The sequence below is a fragment of the Tamandua tetradactyla genome, chromosome 2 (genome assembly GCF_023851605.1).
Source record: "Tamandua tetradactyla isolate mTamTet1 chromosome 2, mTamTet1.pri, whole genome shotgun sequence".
NCBI classification, from domain to species: Eukaryota; Metazoa; Chordata; class Mammalia; order Pilosa; family Myrmecophagidae; genus Tamandua; species Tamandua tetradactyla.
Window position 1 is genome coordinate 184,497,223 of NC_135328.1, and position 20,953 is coordinate 184,518,175.

At 38.5% G+C, this 20,953-nt stretch overlaps 1 protein-coding gene across 16 annotated transcripts in view; it reads right to left on the bottom strand.

The window, feature by feature from the left end:
• Nucleotides 1–20,953, bottom strand: part of LOC143674416 (uncharacterized) — a 149,083-nt gene that overhangs the window by 91,922 nt on the left and 36,208 nt on the right. For 15 of the 16 annotated variants that reach the window (XR_013171045.1, XR_013171046.1, XR_013171041.1 and 12 more), the window contains 2 exons: nt 18,615–19,145; nt 7,409–7,580 (listed from right to left, as the gene is read on the bottom strand). Coding sequence is in view for 1 of the 16 variants with exons in the window: in XM_077150115.1 (XP_077006230.1) it covers nt 18,673–19,145 (473 nt within the window). In the remaining 15 variants the exon portion in view is untranslated. Of the gene's footprint in view, nt 1–7,408; nt 7,581–14,117; nt 19,146–20,953 lie in introns of those variants that run through there. The other variant, XM_077150115.1, reaches the window with a different exon arrangement.

A 20,953-nucleotide genomic window follows, 5' to 3' on the forward strand; every position in this document is an offset into this window, starting at 1 on the left:
GTGGCTCTATCATTTTGCATTTCTTCCAGCAATGCATGAGAGTTCCTGTTGCTAAATGTCCTTGGCAGCATTTGGTACTGTCGTATTGTTATTTTAGCCAATCTAAGAGTGGTAGAAAGCTTCTGACATAGCTTCCAAGATATTCATGAATCCAGTAATCATGCCCTTGGATAATCCTCTCCCCTTGAGTGGGGGCTGGACCTAATGACTTGCTTCTAACATAAAATATGGCAACAATGATGGGGTGTTATTTCTGTGATAAAGTTAAAAAGAATGTCACTTCTGTCTTTCTGGTGTTTTCTTTCTGACTTTTCTTGTGTACTTGCCCTGATGGAGAGGTAGCAAGAAATTGAGGCTCTCAGCAATACCCCTCAAGCAAATGAATCCCGCCAATAACCATGCTTGGAAGATCTTTCCCCGGTCCAGTCTTCTTCTTTTTTTTTTTTAACTTGGGCAGGCTCTAGGAAGCAAACCTGTGTCTCCAGCATGGCAGGCAAGAACTCTGCCACTGAGCCACCACTGCCTGCCCTTCCAGCCTTCTTTTGAGACCACAACTTTGACCAATAGTTGCAGTCTTGTGAGAGACTCTGAAGCAAAGGACCCAGTTAAGCTGTTCTTGATTCTTATCCACAGAAGCTGAGATAATAAATGTACATTTTCCTATGCTGCTAAATTTTGAGGCTACTTGTTACAGAGCAATAGATAACTAATGCAATGTCTGATGACACATTATGATTTTAATTTGCATTTTCCTAATGACTAATGATACTGAGCATCTATTCAGGTGCTTATTTGCCATCCATATATCTTCTCTGATGAAATTTCCTTCATATTTTTTCTCCATTTATAAATTGGGCCACTTGTTTACTAATTATTGAGCTTTGAGAGTTGTTATTTTTAAAATATAATCTGGATATATTTCTTCATCTGATACATGAAGTGTAAATATTTTCTCCCAGTTCGTGTCTGGTTTTTTTTACTTTCTTAACAGTGTCCTCTGCAGAGCAAAAGTTTTAATTTTGGTGAATTTCAATTTATTAATTTTTCTCTTATGGATTGTGCTTTTGGTGTTATATCCAACAACTCTTTGCAAAATTAAAGATGAAGAAGATTTTCTCCTATGTTTTCTACGACTTGTATAATATTATGTTTTACATTTAGGTTTATGATTCATTTAAAAAACACCTTTATTGAGACATAATTTACATACCATGCAGTTCACCCATTTAATGTGTATAAGTCAATTCTTTTCAGATATTTGCATAAATCTGCACAACCACCACCATAATCTAATTTCAGAACATTTGTTTCCACTAAAAGAAACCCTTTGCCCACTGGCAATCAATCATCTTTCTCTCCCCCATTATTAAGCAATCAATAATATACTTTCTCTTTAAATTTACCTATTCTGGACATTTCATACAAATGTAATCATACAATATGTATATTTTTGTGACTGACTTCTTTCACTTAGCATAAAGTTTTCAAGGTTCATCCATGATATAACAGGTATCAGTACATCATTTCTTTTTATTGCCAAATAACACTCCATTGTATGGTTTGTTGGTTTGAAAGGCTTATGCACCCTAGAAAAACCAGGTTTTAATTCTGATCATCTTGTGGAGGCAGCCTATTTAGTCCCTATTCAGTACTGTAGGTGGAAACTTGATTAGACTATCTCCATGGAGATGTGACACACCCAATTTTGAGTATTAACCTTTGATTGGAGGGAGATGTCACTCCACCCATTCCAGGTGGGTCCTGATTAGTTTACTGGAATCCCTTAAAAGCAGAAACATTTTGGAGAGACCCATGAGAACCATGACAGCCCATGCAGCAAGAAACCTTTGGAGATGGATGAAGAAGGAAAACGCTCCCAGGGGAGCTTTTTAGAAAGCTAGCAGATGCCGCCATGTTCACCATGTGCCTTTCCATTGAGAGAGAAACCCTGAACTTTATTGGCCTTTCTTGAGTGAAGGTAACTTCTTGTTGGTGCCTTAATTTGAACATTTTTATAGACTTGTTTTAATTGGGACATTTTCATGGCTTTAAAACTGTAAATCTGCAACTCAACAAATTCGCCCTTTTTAAAAGCTGCTCTGTTTCTGGTATATTGCATTCTGGCAGCTAGAAAACTAAAACATATGGATATACCACATTTTATTTATCCATTCATCAGCTGATGAACACTGGGGCTGTTTCAAATTCAAAGCTATCATGAATAATGCTGCTGTGAACATCCATGTACAAGTTTTGGTGTTGATGTATGTTTTCATTTCTCTTGAGTATAAATTTAGGAGTGGAATTGCTGGATCATATGGTAACTATATGTTTAACTTTATGAGGAACAGCTGCACTGTTTTCCAAAGATTTTCTAAACTATTTTATAATCTAATCAGCAATGTATGAAAGATCCAATTTCTCCACATTCTCACTACCACTTGTCATTGTCTGTCCTTTTTATTATAGCCATTCTGGCAAATGTGAAATGATGTTTCATTATAGTTCCATTATGGTCCATTTTGAGTTAATTTTTGCATACACCGTGAAGTGTATATCAAGATTCATGTGTTTTTTTCATATGGCTGTCTAGTTGTTTCTGCTCTATATGTTGAAAATATTGTCCTTCGGATGACTTGCAATTGCACTTGCATAAAAAATCAGTTGACGGTAAATACTGTGGGCTCTATTTCTGGATTTTCTATTTTATTCCACTATTCTGTTATTCTTCTGCCAATACTACACTGTCTTGACTATTTTAGATTTATGGTATTTGTTTTGGTTTGCTAAAGCTGCCGAAATGCAATATACCAGAAATGAATTGGCTTTTACAATGCAGATTTATTAATTTACGAGCTTACAGTTCTTAGGCATTGAAAACATCCAAATTAAGGCATCAACAGGTAATGCTTTCTCCTCAGAGATCAGCTACCAGCAATCCTCAACTCTTCTGGCACATGGCCAGGCACGTGGCAACATCTGCTGGTCTCTCCATTCACTCCTGGGTCTCATTTTTTCCAGTTTCTGGCTTCAGTGGTGTATTAGTTAGGGTTCTCTAGAGAAACAAAATCAACAGGGAACAGTTGCAAATATAAAATTTATAAAAGTGTCTCATGTGGCTGTGGGAACACAGAGTCCAAAATCCGCAGGGCAGGCTGTGAAGCTGATGATTCTAATAGAGGGTCTGGATGAACTCCACAGGAGAGGCTCACCAGCCGAAGCAGGAAGAGAGCCTGTCTTTTCTGAATCCTCCTTAAAAGGCTCCCAGTGATTAGATTAAGATCACTCATTGCAGATGACACTCCCCTTTGGTTGATTACAAATGGCATCAGCTGTGGATGCAGCTGACATGATCATGATTTAATTTTATGAAATGTCCTCATCACAACAGACAGGCCAGCACTTGCCCAACCAGACAAACAGGTACCACCACTTGGCCAAGGTGACACATGAACCTGACCATGACAAGTGACTTCCTTTCTCAGCTTCTCTGAGTTTTTTTCCTGTGTCTTCTCTGTCTTTTATTTTCTTATAAAGGAGTCCAGTATTTAGACTCACCTGGGGTATGCATCAATTAAAATAACCTAATAAAGATGTCCCACCCACAATAGGTCTACACCTATAGGAATGGGTCTTCTCTAAACTTCTTTTCTGGTTTCAAACCATTGCAGTATTCTTAAAATCAGGGAGTATGAGTCCTCCAAATTTGTCCTTTTCCAAAATTTTCTTGGCTCGTCTAGCTACCTTACCTTTCTACACAAATGTTAGAATTGACTTGTCTGTCTATAAAGAATCCTTCTGGGACTTTGTTTAGGATTGCATTAAATCTATGGGTCAATTTAGAAAGAATTGATGTCTGAACAATATTGAGTCTTCCATCTATAAACATGGTATGTCTCTCCATTTATGAGTCTTTTGGCACCTCTTTCATTAGTACTTCATAGTTTTTAGTCTATAGAACAACTTATAAGTAAGTATTTCTCTTTCTTCTTTTTTTGGAGCTACTGTAAATGGTACTGTCCTGGTTTGAAATGATGTATGTACCCTAGAAAAACCATGTTTTAATCCTAATCACATTTTGTAAAGGCAGCTGTTTCTTCTAAACCCTATTCAGTATTGTATGTTTGAAACTGTAATTAGATCATCTCCCTAGAGATGTGATTTGATCAAGAGTGGTTTTTAAACTGGATTAGGCAGAGGAGTGTCTCCACCCATTTGGGTGGGTCTTAATTAGTTTCTGAAGTCCTACAAAAGAGGAAACATTTTGGAGAATTTAAGGAGATTCAGAGAGAGCAGAGAATGCTGCAGCACCTCAAAGCAGAGAGTCCATCAGCCAGCGCTTTGGAGATGAAGAAGGAAAACGCCTCCCAGGGAGCTTCATGAAACAGGAAGCCAGGAGAGAGAGCCAGCAGATGATGCTGTGCTCGCCATGTGCCCTTCCAGCAGAGAGAAACCGTGACTGTGTTCGCCATGTGCATTCTCACTTGAGAGAAAAACCCTGAACTTCATCGGCCTTCTTGAACCGAGGTATCTTTCCCTGGATGTCTTAGATTGGACATTTCTATAGACTTGTTTTAATTGGGACATTTTCTCAGCCTTAGAACTGTAAACTAGCAACTTATTAAATTCCCCTTTTAAAAGCCATTCCGTTTCTGGTATACTGCATTCTGGCACCTAGCAAACTAGAACAGGTACTCATTTTTTAAATTTCAGTTTCCAGCTGCTCACTGGTAATGTATAGAAACAATAGATATTTGTATATTGATGTTGTATCTTCCAACCTTGATAAATTTACTTATTAGATCTATTGTTTTTTTTTTGTAGATTCCCTGGGATTTTCTATATAGACAGTCACCTTATCTGTGAATAGATTTTTATTTCTTCCTTTACAATCTGAATGGCTCTTCTTTCTTTCTCTAGGCTTACTGCATTTACTAAAACTTTCAGCATGGAATAGGGGTAATAACAGTAGACTTTCTTACCTTAGTTTCTTATCTTAGGAGGAAAGCATTCTGTCTTTCACCATTTCATATAATGTCAGCTGTAGATGTTTTGTAAATGGTCTTTGCCAGATTGAAGAAGTTCACTCCTATTCCTAGTTTCATAAGTTTTTATTACAAATGGATGTTAAATTTTGTCAAATGCTCTTCCTGTATCTATTGATATGGTTACGTGGCTGTTCCTGTTAAGTCTACTAATGTGATGAATTTACATTGATTTTTCAAGTGCTGAACCAACCTTGTACTCCCAGGATAAACCCCATATAGTTATGGTATATTTTTATATATTGTTGGAGGTGATTTGCTAATATTTTTAGGATTTTTTCATCTATATTCATGAGGGATCATGAACTGTAGTTTTCTTTTCTTATACTTTCTGCCTAGTTTTGATATGACAGTAAATTAGCCTTATTAAATAAGCTGGAACTGTTGCCTCCTTTTCTGTCTTCTGGAAGAGACCATGAAAAATATTTAATTCCTTAATATTTGGTAGAATTCTCTAGTGAGACCATCTGGACCTAGAGCTTTCTCTTTCAGAAGGTTCTTTTAGATGAGATTATATTCTTTAATGGAATTCACTTTATTTGAGCTATAATGAATTTTTGTAATTTGTGTCTTCCAAGGAATTGGTCCAATTCATCTAAATTGTTCCATATATGCTCACAGAGTTGTTCATAGTTGGAATTTTCTTTTTTTTTAATATCCTTTTATTGTCTATGAGGAGAGTAGTGATGTCCCTCTTTCTTTCCTTATGTCAGTAATTTCTATCTTCCTTCTTTGTTTCTTGGTCAGTCTGGTTAAAGACTTATCAATTTTATAGATTTTTTTTTGAGAAACAGCTTTTGGCTTTTAAAATTTTCTCTATTTTTTTAAAACTTTTTTATTGTATAGTATAACATATATACAAAGCAAAGAAATAAAAAAGCAGTAGTTTTTAAAGCACTCTTCAACAAGTAGTTATTGGACAGATCCCAGTTATAGGCTACTATAAAATCCTCTCATATTTATCCTTCTAGCTGCTCCAGAATATAGGAGGCTAGAAGGCTTAAATACTTTTTATACCCATAATCAACTTTTCTTTCTTTTTTGTGAAAAATAACACATATACAAAAAAGTAATAAATGTCAATGCACAGCACCACAATTAGTTGTAAAACATATTTCAGAGTTTGACATGGGTTACAATTCCACAATTTTAGGTTTTTACTTCTAGCTGCTCTAAGATATTGGAGACTAAAAGAGATATCACTTAAATGATTCAGCAATCATATTTATTTGTTAAATCCTATCTTTGCTGTATAACTCCAACCAAATTTGATCTTTCTACCCCTCTCTTCAGAGGTGTTTGGGCTATGGCCATTCTAACTTTTTCATGTTGGAAGGGTCTGTCACTAATTTGAGGTAGGGAGATGGAAAAATTATCTCTATTGTTTTTGTTTTCAATTTTATTGATTTCTGCTCTTATCCTTATTTCCTTCCTTCTGCTTGCTTTGGGTTTATTTTGTTCCTCTTTTCATGTAAGTCAATTATCTCACTTTGGAGACTGCATAACCATAATACTAAATCGTGTTTAAAATAGTGCAAAAAAGGAAAACCAAGCAAGCCTACAAGATACAAAAATAAATATAAAAGATTTTATTTAAAAGAATTATTCACATCATTAATACTTTTTATGACAATATCAATAAATGCTGAAAAGATATGAGGATTCTAATTCAGCATTACTTAAAATGTGGGTAATATGCTAAAATCATTCAACAATCAAATTTCATTAAAAAGTACAAAAAAGAAAGGACAAAAGTACAGAGAAGACTCTCTCCCATCCTAGTTCCCTCAAACAACCATTTTATTAGTTCCTTATTATTCTTCCAGTGTGACATTTGGGGAATATAAGTAAATAGGGCTATATATTTTCATTCCTCTTCTCATAAAGTGTTTTATATTTATATTATATACACACACATTATTGTTCATCTTGCATTTTTCATTTAAAAATTTATCTTTGAGATCTTTCCACTATAATAAGAATATTTTCCTTATTCTTTTATTATAGCTGCACAGTATTCCACTGTGTGGTGTACCACAGTTTAACAAACTAGTCCCATATTGATTAGTCTCAGATTGATTCCATATTTAACTACTGGAAGCAATGCCAAATATTTTCAGAGAATATGTTCAGGTGTATCTGTGTAATAGATTCTCAGAAATGTGATATATAAGTCCAAAAATAAACATTCCTATACATTTAATACAGTATACAAATGTACTTATAATTTTGACAGATATCATCAAGTTCCTCTACACAGAAGTTATTCAATTTTGTACTTCCAACAGCAATGTGAGAAAATGTCTATTTCTCCATGGTGTACTAAATGATGAGTTTTCAAACTTTTCCCTTTTTTTGCTTACCTGATAGGTAGGAAATGATATCGCAATATGGTGTTGATTTGTATTTTCCATAATATGAGATATATTTAAGGACCATCTGTAATTCTTCAATTGAACAGTCCCTTCACAGTTTTTGTACTTTTTCTTCTTGATTTCTAAGAGCTCTTGACAAATGGGGAAAATAATCTTTTGCCTATGATATAAATTGCAAATATTTTCATTAGTTTGCAATCTTTCACCCAGTTTGTATTCTTTCTCAGGGAACTAAGTCTATTCTGGTGAGAGGGAAAGCCTCCATCTTTCCTAAAGCCCTGCCTCAGGGTCTCTCTTTCCAACCCTAAATTTATTTCATTCATTCAGGGAAGGGCAAAAGAACATGGTTAAAAGCAGTGACTACAAAAAATGAAATGATTTCATGACCTTAAATACCCCACTGAGTTGATACTGTACAACAAAAAGTTTAAACAATTTTCCTTCACAATGTTTGATATTTTACAATAGAGATATATCATTATATATATATAATAAGAACCAATATTATATATAAAATTAAAAGCCACCCATTGACACTATTAATATATTACTATATATTTTTTCCAGATTTTTCTTCCATAAGTATCCTTACATCTGTTATATTGTGTACATTTTCCTAAGTCATTAAAAATTATCCCAAAACATAATTTTTCTTGCTGGCTAATACTACACCATACAGATACATTATAATTTTTAAAAACCCACTTCTTTCTTATTATAAAGTAATCCCTTCCTTCTTTTAGAAAATATATAAATGGCATGGTAATATATGATCTTTATACATAAATCATTTTAATTCATCTGAATAGTTCCTTAACATAAACTTTTAGATATGAAATTCTGAGTCAAATGGCATAACCATTTGAAAGGTTTTTGATAAACACTGCCAAAGTGTTTTCTGGAAAGGATGTTGTGAAAGTATTCTGGGGAAACTTAATTCACTAAACTGCATTTATTAGAGAACAGGTTAATAAATAATCTCTAATCATGCAAGTCAAGAAGCTAGAAAAAAATATATAAACCTAAAAAGAGTAGGAGGATATAATAAAGATTTTAAACATTAGTAAGATAGAAAATAAAAATGTAGAAGCATCTTGATTAGGAAAGATAGAAATAAATACATGCCTATGTATATTACAGTGAAATGTAAGACTATCAGAGAGAATCTTAAAAACAATCAGAGAGAAAAGACAGACTGCCTCAGAAGGAACAACAATTAGATTCGTAAAAAACTTTTCAATAGCAGCACTAGAGGCTGAGGAATTGCTGAGGGAGAATAAATGTCAATTTAGAATCCTGTATCCATCTTTGCTATAATTCAAGAGTAAAGGAAAAATAAAGAACGAAAGAAGTTAATACTTTCAGACACCTTGCTGAAAAACTACTGAGAGATTTATTTATTTTATTTATTTAACAGACGCTTTTATAAAATTTAATCTGTGCCAGGCACTACTAATCATTCTACAAATACTATGTATTTGATCATTATAACAACTCCATGAAATAGATACCAAACTATCCTCACTTTACAAAAGGGGAAACTGAAGCACAAAAACACTAAGCAATCTGCTCAAGATCATGCAATTAGATATCAGCAGAGCTGATCAAATCCAGGTAGTCTGGCTGCAGAGTCAGTGCTTTATCACTACACAAGCTGCCTCTTCTCTTCTCTGTAAGGCTGAGAAAACTGAACTCAGTAGGAAGGAAGTAATGTAAGAATCAATGGCAAGAAACTGGTAAAAATGCAAGTTAATCCAAATTTGCAGGAGATATTTAAAATGATAATAACAATGACAAATAATGACAAAAACCATGATGGAATTAAAACACCATATAGTAATAACAAACAACATGGGTGGAGGATAAGAAAAGTGTTCTATTCTATATTACCTGTTCTGGTTTGCTACCTGCCACAACACACCAGAAACAGATTGGCTTTTAATAAAAGAGGATTTATTTCATTAGCTCTTCAGATGAAAGGCAGTTAACTTTCAACTGAGGTTCCTTCTTATGTGGGAAGGCACAGGACGATCTCTGCTGGCCTTCTCTCCAGGCCTCTGGGTTCCAACAACTTTCCCCGGGGTGATTTCTTTCTGCATCTCCAAAGGCCTGAGCTGAGCTGCGAGTGCTGAGATGAGGTATGCTAAACTGCTTGGGCTGTGCTACGTTGAGCACTCTCATTTAAGCACCAGCCAATTAAATCAAACATCATTCATTACAGCAGGCATACCTCTTAGCTGACTGCAAATGTAATGAGCAACAGGTGAGGTTCATGTACCATCGGCTCATGTCCGCAGCAACAGAACTAGGTACCTTCACCTGGCCAAGTTGACAACTGAATCTAACTACCACATTACCAAATCTATATTATATGCAATGTAGCATATAATAAAAGAAGAGAAAATGTAGAACTTATCTTGTAGAGGAAAATAAACAACAAAGAAAACATAATCCACTGGGAGGAATGAAATAAGAGAAAAACAAGTGATAACAGCAACAAAGAAAAACTTGTGCAATTCCAAAAAGAAAAAAAATCCAAGATTTTTCTTCAAGAAATCTAACAAGCTGATCCTAAAATTTATATGAAACATTTATATTACAATAAAAATTTATATTGAAACAGCCAAGACAATTTTTAATAATAGCCATAATAGTGGAAAGTGTTATTGCCACAGATATACAGTCTATTAAAAAGAATATCTATCTGATAGACTACAATATGACAGAAGTTAAAATCAATTAAATAGTTCTAATGTATCAGGCATTAAAAAATGTAGTATTTAATGAAAAAGCAAATTGCAAAAAGATAATATACACTATCATACAATCTAGGTAAAATTTTAATGCTATAGATATACACAGAATAATACAAAAATATTCACAGAAATAATACACAGTAATGAGCATAACAGTTGGTTACTTTGAACAGACTGGAGAGAAAAATGAGGCCTGAGGAAATCTGAAGATAATATGACAAAAATTCTAACATCTCTTCAATCTCGGTAGTGTGAAAATAGTTACATTTCCTGAATTTTTCTGTAGATGTAAAATATTTTATATTTAAAATATTTTTCAAATCTAAAAGTCAATAGAAAGAAAAGATAAAAGAAAAATGAGAGACAAAAAGGGAAAACAGAGGAAGAAAATAATATAAACCTCAGAGGATTTAATGAATAACTTCATTCAATGATATGTGAGTGCTTCCCATGTACCAGTCACCATCACAGCCTTTGGAGATACTGACCCCATTTCCCAACTTGGGCCAATGGCCCTAGATCCTCAACTGGTTATACTCCTAGCTAGCCCAACAAACTCTCCCCAAAAGTGATGGCAGTTAGGTGAAGGATTCGGTGGAAATGTTGATAAACTTTTTCTCTTCTCTGACCAGATTTAGTGATGAGTTTGGGTTAATGAGCCCTTCCTATTCTACTGTAGTCTTTCCTCTTCGATACCAGCTCTCTTCTCAGATTAATTCATGCTTATTGAATAGGGTCAGCCTCATTATTCCTTCATACATGACCCTTCCTTTGGAGGGATGATAGGCTCACCTGGGGAAATACTGAGGCATGGAAATACATGAGGCCTTCCAAAGCCCTTCAAAGTAGCTCCATTACCTTTGTTCCCAATTGGTCCTGATGCCAATGGGGTCCACCTCTACCCACTTCAGCTCACTCTCTGGTCAGCACAGACTTCCAGGGAGACAGCCCTGTATTGGGAATCAACTCTCCACATTTGTAGGTCCCTTCTCTCCATGTGAACTTTGATAGATATGAAGACTTAACTCACTTCTCATATGCACAGGTTTCTCTCCCACTGTCATGGTTAGGGACAGGTGTCAACTTGGCCAAGTTGTGGTACCTGTTCATCTGATTGGGCAAGCGCTGGCCTGTCTGTTGCAATGAGGACATTTATTAGGATTAGGTCATGATCATGTCAGCTACATCCACAGCTGATTCCATTTGTAATCAGCCAAAGGGGAGTGTCTTCTGCAATTAGTGATGCTAAATCCAATCATGGGAAGCCTTTTAAGGAGGACTCAGAGGAGACAGGTTGCATTCCTGTTTTGGCTGGTGAGCCTCTCCTGTGGAGTTCATCCAGGCCATCCACTGGAGTCATCAGCTTCGCAGCCTGCCCTGTGGATTTGGGACTCTGCATTCCTACGGTCACGTGAGACACTTTCATAAATTTTATATTTGCAAGTGTTCCCTGTTGATTCTGTTTCTCTAGAGAACCCTAACTAATACATCTTGGTACCAGGAGTGGTTCTTAAGGAACAGAATCTTAAAAATGGATTTTTATGAATGGTTTTCTACTCTGACTGGGCTCAGAGACACTAAGGACTCTGATTCCTGTAATCAGAATGACACTCCCAATCCATGGACTGAGTTGGCAAAGGAGATAGTCAAAATATCATCATTCGATTCTCCTAATGCTTCGCTTGTATGAAGCCAGACTCTGGGGGATAATGTTTTTGACACCTTTACAGAGTTTTGTAGAAATAAGAGTTATAGAGATGTTGCTTGGTTGTTGTTAGATACACTGTCTACATTAAAGGGTGAAAGGGATGGGCTTAAGGCTTCAAACAAGAAGCTTAAGTGCCGTCTGAAAGATGTAGAGGTTTCTATGAGTATCCTGAAGGAAAATTTTATTTCCTGTAGCCGTAGACTTGAGATCTCTGAAAATCAGACTCAGAATCTTATTGTTAGAGTAGCAACTTTACAACGTAAACTGAAATCTCAGTCTTGCATGGTGTCTGCCGTTAAAGTGAGGGCATTGATTGGAAAGGAGTGGGACCCTGAAAAATGGGATGGTGACATATGGATTGATAATGATGTTGGGGGTGAGGTTGAAACCCTAGACCATGCTGAGCCTTCTTTAGATAACCCTGTAATAGTCTGCCCTGAGGACATAGCCGCCCCACCTCCAGCCTGCCTTGAGGAATTGGCCACCCAACCTCCTCCTGAAGGGATTAGCCCTAGAGTTATTAATCCTGTTTCACCAGATGAAATTGCAAATGAAAGCCCTGAAGCAAATGGCTTGGAAGATATTTCTAATTCTTTTCATGACCCACCCCCACCACCCCTCATTTCTTCTAGACCTATAACTAGACTAAAGTCCCAACAGGCCCCTAAAGGTGAGGTACAAAGTATCACACATGAGGAGGTACGTTATACTCCAAAAGAACTGTATGAGTTTTCCAATTTATATAGACAGAAATCAGGGGAATATGTGTGGCAATGGATTTTAAGAGTGTGGGATAATGGTGGGAGGAATATAAGGCTGGATCAGGCTGAATTTATTGATATGGGCCCACTAAGCAGAGATTCTGCATTCAATGTTATAGCTAGAGCAGTTAGAAAAGGTGTTAACAGCTTGTTTGGGTGGTTGGTTGAAACATGGATCAAAAGGTGGCCAACATTACCTGAGGTTGAAATGCCAGAACTGCCCTGGTATAATGTAGATGAGGGGATCCAGAGGCTTAGAGAGATTGGGATGTTAGAGTGGATTTATCATGCAAAGCCTGCTCTTACACCCCAGGAATGCACCTTTTACCAGAACAGTGAGAAATAAATTTGTGAGACTAGCACCATCATCCCTCAAGAGCTCTGTGGTTGCACGTCTCTGTAGGTCAGATATTACTGTAGGAACTGCTGTCACTAAGCTGGAATCCTTAAACACAATGGGGATGACAGGATCCCGAGTTGGCAGAAGCCAGGTGGCAGCACTTAATCACCAAAGACAGGGTAGACGTGGGTATTATAATAGACAACAAACTCAAAGGAGGCATCAAAATTATATGACACGCAGAGATTTGTGGCATTGGCTAGTAAATCATGGGGTGCCTAGAAATACAATAGAAGGGCAGTCTACTAAATTCTTGTTGGAGCTGTATAAACAAAAGAGTTCTAGGTCAAGGGAACAGAAGTCTAACCTGAATTACAAAAACACAGAGTCACGGCCCCTTAACCAATTTCCAGACTTGAAACAGTTTACAGACCCTGAGCCCCTTGAATGAAGGGGAGGCCAGGTCCCTATGGGGGAGAAACCTGTTACACTGCCACAAATTTATACTGTTAACCTTCCTCTAAGTCTTCCCCAAGGAGACTGACGGCCTTTTACCAGGGTAACTGTGCATTGGGGAAAAGGAAATGATCAGATATTTCGGGGATTATTAGACACTGGTTCAGAAGTGACATTAATTCCAGGGGACCCAAAACGTCACTCTGGACCCCCAGTCAGAGTGGGGGCTTATGGAGGCCAGGTGATCAATGGAGTTTTAGCTCAGGTCCGTCTCACAGTGGGTCCAGTGGGCCCCCGGACCCATCCTGTAGTTATTTCCCCAGTTCCAGAATGTATAATTGGCATAGACATACTGAGCAACTGGCAGAATCCCCACGTTGGTTCTCTAACTCGTGCAGTGAGGGCTATTATGGTGGGAAAGGCCAAGTGGAAGCCACTAGAACTGCCCCTACCAAGCAAAATAGTAAATCAAAAGCAATACCATATTCCTGGAGGGATTGCAGAGATTACTGCCACTCTTAAGGACTTGAAAGATGCAGGGGTGGTGATTCCCACCACATCCCCGTTCAACTCTCCTATTTGGCCTGTGCAGAAAACAGATGGGTCTTGGAGAATGACAGTGGATTATCGTAAACTCAACCAGGTGGTAACTCCAATTGCAGCTGCTGTTCCAGATGTAGTATCATTGCTTGAGCAAATCAATACATCCCCTGGTACCTGGTATGCAGCTATTGATCTGGCAAATGCTTTTTTCTCAATAGCTATTAGTAAGGACCACCAGAAACAGTTTGCTTTCAGCTGGCAAGGTCAGCAATATACTTTCACTGTCCTACCTCAGGGGTATATCAACTCTCCAGCCCTATGTCATAATCTTGTTCGCAGAGACCTTGATCGTTTCTCCCTCCCACAAGACATCACACTGGTCCATTATATTGATGATATCATGTTGATTGGACCTAGTGAGCAAGAAGTAGCAACTACTCTAGATTTACTGGTAAGGCATTTGCATGTCAGAGGATGGGAGATAAATCCAACAAAAATACAGGGGCCTTCCACCTCAGTAAAATTTTTAGGTGTCCAGTGGTGTGGGGCATGTCGAGATATCCCTTCTAAGGTGAAGGATAAATTGCTGCATCTGGCCCCTCCCACATCCAAAAAAGAGGCACAACGCCTAGTTGGTCTTTTTGGATTTTGGCGACAACATATTCCTCATTTGGGTGTGCTACTCCGGCCCATTTATCGAGTGACCAGAAAAGCTGCTAATTTTGAGTGGGGACCTGAACAAGAGGAGGCTCTGCGACAGGTCCAGGCTGCTGTGCAAGCTGCTCTGCCACTTGGGCCATATGATCCAGCAGATCCAATGGTGCTGGAAGTGTCAGTGGCAAATAGAGATGCTGTCTGGAGCCTTTGGCAGGCCCCTATAGGAGAATCACAACACAGACCCTTAGGATTTTGGAGCAAAGCCTTACCATCTGCTGCAGATAACTAGTCTCCTTTTGAGAAACAGCTTTTGGCCTGCTACTGGGCCTTAGTAGAGACTGAATGCTTAACCATGGGCCACCAAGTTACCATGAGACCTGAGTTGCCTATCATGAGTTGGGTGTTGTCTGACCCACCAAGCCATAAAGTTGGGCATGCACAGCAGCACTCTATTGTAAAGTGGAAATGGTATATACGAGATAGAGCCAGAGCAGGTCCTGAAGGCACAAGTAAGTTACATGAAGAAGTGGCACAAATGCCCATGGTTTCCACTCCTGCTGCCACATTACCTTCTCTTTCCCAGACCAGAGCTATGGCCTCTTGGGGTGTTCCTTACAGTGAATTGACTGAGGAAGAGAAAACTCGGGCCTGGTTTACAGATGGTTCAGCACGATATGCAGGTACCACCAGAAAGTGGACAGCTGCAGCATTACAACCCCTTTCTGGGGTGTCCTTGAAGGACAGTGGTGAGGGGAAATCCTCCCAGTGGGCAGAACTTCAAGCAGTGCACCTGGTTGTTCATTTTGCTTGGAAGGAAAACTGGCCAGAGGTGCGTTTGTATACTGACTCATGGGCTGTTGCTAATGGTTTGGCTGGATGGTCAGGGACTTGGAAAGACCATCATTGGAAAATTGGTGACAAAGAGGTCTGGGGAAGAAGCATGTGGATAGACCTTTCTGAGTGGGCTAAAAACATGAAGATATTTGTGTCCCATGTGAATGCACACCAGAGGGTGACTTCAGCAGAGGAAGATTTTAATAATCAAGTGGATAAGATGACCCGTTCTATGGATACCAGTCAGCCTCTTTCCCCAGCAACTCCTGTTATTGCCCAATGGGCTCATGAACAAAGTGGTCATGGTGGTAGGGATGGAGGTTATGCATGGGCTCAGCAACATGGACTTCCACTCACCAAGGCTGACCTGGCTACAGCCACTGCTGAATGCCCAATCTGCCAGCAGCAGAGACCCATACTTAGCCCCCGATATGGCACCATTCCCCGAGGTGACCAGCCAGCTACATGGTGGCAGGTTGATTACATTGGACCACTCCCTTCATGGAAGGGGCAGCGATTTGTTCTAACTGGAATAGACACATACTCTGGATATGGGTTTGCTTTCCCTGCACGCAATGCTTCTGCCAAAACTACTATCCGTGGGCTTACAGAATGCCTTATCCATCGTCATGGTATTCCACATAGCATTGCTTCGGATCAAGGAACACACTTCACAGCAAATGAAGTGTGGGAATGGGCACATGCTCATGGAATTCTCTGGTCTTACCATGTTCCCCATCATCCAGAAGCTGCTGGATTGATAGAACGGTGGAATGGCCTTTTGAAAACTCAATTACGGTGCCAACTAGGTGGCAAAAACTTGAAAGGCTGGGGTAATGTTCTCCAGGAAGCTGTGTATGCTCTGAATCAGCATCCACTGTATGGTGCTGTTTCTCCCATAGCCAGGATCCATGGGTCCAGGAACCAAGGGGTGGAAATGGGTGTGGTGCCACTCACTATTACTCCTAGTGATCCACTAGGAAAATTTTTGCTTCCTGTCCCTGCTACCCTGAGTTCTGCTGGTCTACAGGTTTTAGTTCCAAAACGGGGTGTGCTTTCTCCAGGAGAAACAACAGTGATACCACTGAACTGGAAGTTAAGATTGCCACCTGGCCACTTTGGGCTACTTATGCCTCTGGATCAACACACCAAGAAGGGGATTACATTATTGTCTGGGGTAACTGACCCTGACTATCAGAAGGAATTAGGACTGCAACTACATAATGGAGGTAAAGAAGAGTTTTCTTGGAATATAGGAGATCCCCTGGGGCGTCTATTAGTCCTACCATGCCCTGTGATTAAAATCAATGGAAAACTGCAACAACACAATCCAGGCAGGACCACTAATGGCTCTGAGACTTCAGGAATGAAGGTTTGGGTCACCCCACCAGGCAAAGAACCACGGCCAGCTGAAGTGCTTGCTGAGGGGAAAGGGAACATGGAATGGGTAGTGGAAGAAGGTAGTGATAAATATGAACTTCGACCACGTGATCAGTTACAGAAACGAGGACTGTAATGCTGTTTTGTTTGTGTTATACTATTTAAGTTGTAAGATATCAAGTTTAAGAATGAATGTTGCCCAAGGATTTGCACGCTATTCTGGAGAGATTTAATGTGTTTCCAGTTATATGCAGGACAGTTGAGTATTGTCAGGTAAAAGAAAAAATATGTGCTTATTTGTTTTCATTTGGAAATTAAGTATGGTTTAAGGTGAGATATATATATATATATGTGCCAAGTTGACAAGGGGTGGACTGTCATGGTTAGGAACAGGTGTCAACTTGGCCAAGTTGTGGTACCTGTTCATCTGATTGGGCAAGCGCTGGCCTGTCTGTTGCAATGAGGACATTTCATAGGATTAGGTCATGATCACGTCAGCTACATCCACAGCTGATTCCATTTATAATCAGCCAAAGGGGAGTGTCTTCTGCAATTAGTGATGCTAAATCCAATCATGGGAAGCCTTTTAAGGAGGACTCAGAGGAGACAGGTTGCATTCCTGCTTTGGCTGGTGAGCCTCTCCTGTGGAGTTCATCCAGGCCATCCATTGGAGTCATCAGCTTCACAGCCTGCCCTGTGGATTTGGGACTCTGCATTCCTACGGTCACGTGAGACACTTTCATAAATTTTATATTTGCAAGTGTTCCCTGTTGATTCTGTTTCTCTAGAGAACCCTAACTAATACACCCGCCTATGGACTCTCTGATGGAAATGGAGGTTCATGTTGTAGCTGAAGCCCTTACCATACATACTGTACTTGAATAGTTTTTCTCCTGTGTGGACTCTGATGATATTAAAGATCTGTGTTTTAAATGAAATCCTTATATACCACTCTCAGCACATCTGAAATATTTTTCTCCCATGTAGAATTGTTGATGAATTTGAAGGTTAGTGGTCTTTTGAAAGCCCTTATTAGACTTGTCACATATAAGAGGTTTCTTTCCTATGTGTATTGTTTGATGACCTCTAAGACCTGTGCTCTGACTGAAGCCCTCATCACATGCATCACACTTGTAGAATTTCTCTTCCATTTCACTATTAAGTGAATGACAGGACTGGAGCTCTTGTTAGTCAGGGTACTCCAGAGAAACAGAATTGGCAGGATATGCATTTACATATATTATTAAGAGATTTATTATGAGGAATTGGCTCACGCAACAAAGGGGGCTGGCAAGTCCAAATTCTATAGGGCAAATTATAAGCTGGATACCCTACTAAAGGTGATTTTGAAGTCTGACAAGTACATATTCCCCAGAGGAAGCTGGCTGACTAAAGCTGAGGCAGAAATTCTTTCTGATGCCTGAAACCCTCAGTTCTGGCTTTTAAGACCTCCAACATTATTAGCCGAGGAGATTCTCCCACATGGCTGAGGGCAACCTCCTTAGCTGATTGTAGATAGAATCAGCCATTGATGCAATCAACAGATTATAGATGCTAATCCATCCACAATATACCTTTACAGTAACAATCAGGCCAGTATTTATATTGATCAAACAACTAGCACTATAACCTAGCCAAATTGACATCTGAAATGAACTATCACAAAGTCCTTACCATATTCCTCACACTTAAAAAGATTTCTCTCCTGTGTAGACATTCTAATGAGCACAAACACTTATGTTTTAAATGAAGCCCTTACCACACATTTCACATTCAAATGGTTTCCATTGTATGGACTCTCTGATGCAGTTGAAGATCTAGTTTTGATTGAAGTCTTTAGTACACTTATCACATTTGTAGAGTTTCTCTCCAGAGTGTATTCTCTGGTGAATGCGAAGATTGGAGCTCTGATGGAAGCTCTTTCCACACTCCTCACACTTAAAAGGTTTTTCTCCCGTGTGAACTCTCTGATGAACGCGAAGGTTTGTGTTATAACTGAAGCCCTTCCCACATGTATCACACGTGAAAGGTTTCTCTCCAGTGTGGACTCTCTGGTGAATGCGAAGATTGGAGCTCTGATTGAAGCCTTTGCCACATTCCTCACACTTAAAAGGTTTCTCTCCAGTGTGAACTCTCTGATGAACACGAAGGTGTGTTTTATAACTGAAGCCCTTGCCACATGTATCACATTTGAAAGGTTTCTCTCCTGTGTGGATTCTCTGATGATAGCGAAGGTCTGTGTTCCGACTGAAGCTCTTACCACACTCAGCACAATCATAAATTTTCTTTCCTGTGTGGAAAAGGGCATGTTTTGATAATGGGAAAATGTTTTCAATGATGAAAAAAATATACCTGTCAAATTCAAATTTTCAATGAAGGCAGCAAACAATGGATGCCAGACTGGAGAATATAGGAAACTATATAGATCAATTAAAATATCAACTTGATGATGGGCCATGCCCTCGATCTTGGGGCTTGCCCTTATGAAACTTATTCCTACAAAGGAGAAGCTAAGACTAATTATAAGTTTGCCTAAGAGTCACGCCCAGAGAACTTCTTCAGTTGCTCAGTTGTGGCCTCTCTTTCTACGCCGACTCCACAGGGGAACTCACTGCCCTCCACCGTATGTGGGACATGATACCCAGGGGTGTAAATCTCCCAGGCAACATGGGATATGACTACCCGGGATGAGCCTGGCCCAGACATCATGGGATTGAGAAAGATTTCTTGATCAAAAAGGTGAAGAGCAATGGAACAAAATAAAGTTTCACTTGCTGAGAGATTTCAAACAGTAGAGAGGTTCATTCTGGAGGTTATTCTTATGCAGTATATAGATATCCCTTTTCAGTTTTTGGAATACTGGAATAGCTACAGGGAAGTACCAAATACACCTGAACTGTAATCTAATAGCCTTGATTATTGAAGATGATTGTATAACTATATAGCTTTTAAAGTATGAACCTGTGATTGTGAAAACCTTGTGACTGATACTCGCTTTATCCAGTGTACAGACAGATGAGTGAGAAAATAAAGACAAATAAATAAATAACAGGGGGGTATGGGGGGTATGGGATGTTTTTTTTGTTTGTTTTTTGTTTTACTTTTCTTTCTTTCTTTCTTTCTTTCTTTCTTTCTTTCTTTCTTTTTTTTGAGTAATGAAAATATACAAAAATCTACTGTGGGGGGTATAAGGGTAGTGTGGTGATAGAATTCTTGCCTGCCATGAAGGAGACCTGGGTTCAATTCCCAGCCCATTCACTTCCCAAAACAAACAAGCAAACAAACAAACAAAAATTCAACAAATGGCGCTGCAATAATGAGATACTCACATGGAAAAAGAATGAAATGTGACCCTGCCATACAGCATACAAAAAAAAAAATCTATTGTGATGATGCATGGATGTTACAGGATGAAACTGTAACCATTAATTGTATTCTTTGGATGATTATATGGTATGTGAATATGCAATATAGAGCAATAAAATTGCATTAAAAATAAAGATCAATTTGAAGAATTCTATTAGAACTTACAGGAAAAGGACTTTAAAAATGAAATGAGAAAAATATGAATTCATGAGAGATATATCTAGAAGATCTTATATACATATAAGAGATCCAGAAAGAGAAAACAGAGAAGAAATAATGCAAATGTACTTAATCTGAAAAAGAATTTTTTCTTCAAACTGAAGTATCCCATCCCACCCCAGTACCATATAGTAGTGCTGTAAAATGACTAATGAACATATACACATATCTGGATGAAACTTCCGAATTTCAAGGGTCAAGAAAACCTCTTATAAAGCAAACAAAATATTAAAAAATAAAAACAGATTATTTTCCTTGATAAGAGAATAAGATTGGCATGATTTCTCTGCCAACCATCATAAGAGAAAAGGCAATGGTTCAATGTCTTCAGAGTCTTGAGGAAAAAAGAATACGAGTCTAGAACCTTTAATTTAAGTTGATGATTCCCCTAGAGGGGCAAAATAAAGAAAATTTTAAATGTGCAAGAAAAACAAAACAAAACAAATCAAGGAAGTACATCAGCCAAACCCCAAATTCATCAAAATAAATACTCCATCCCCCCCACAGAATTTT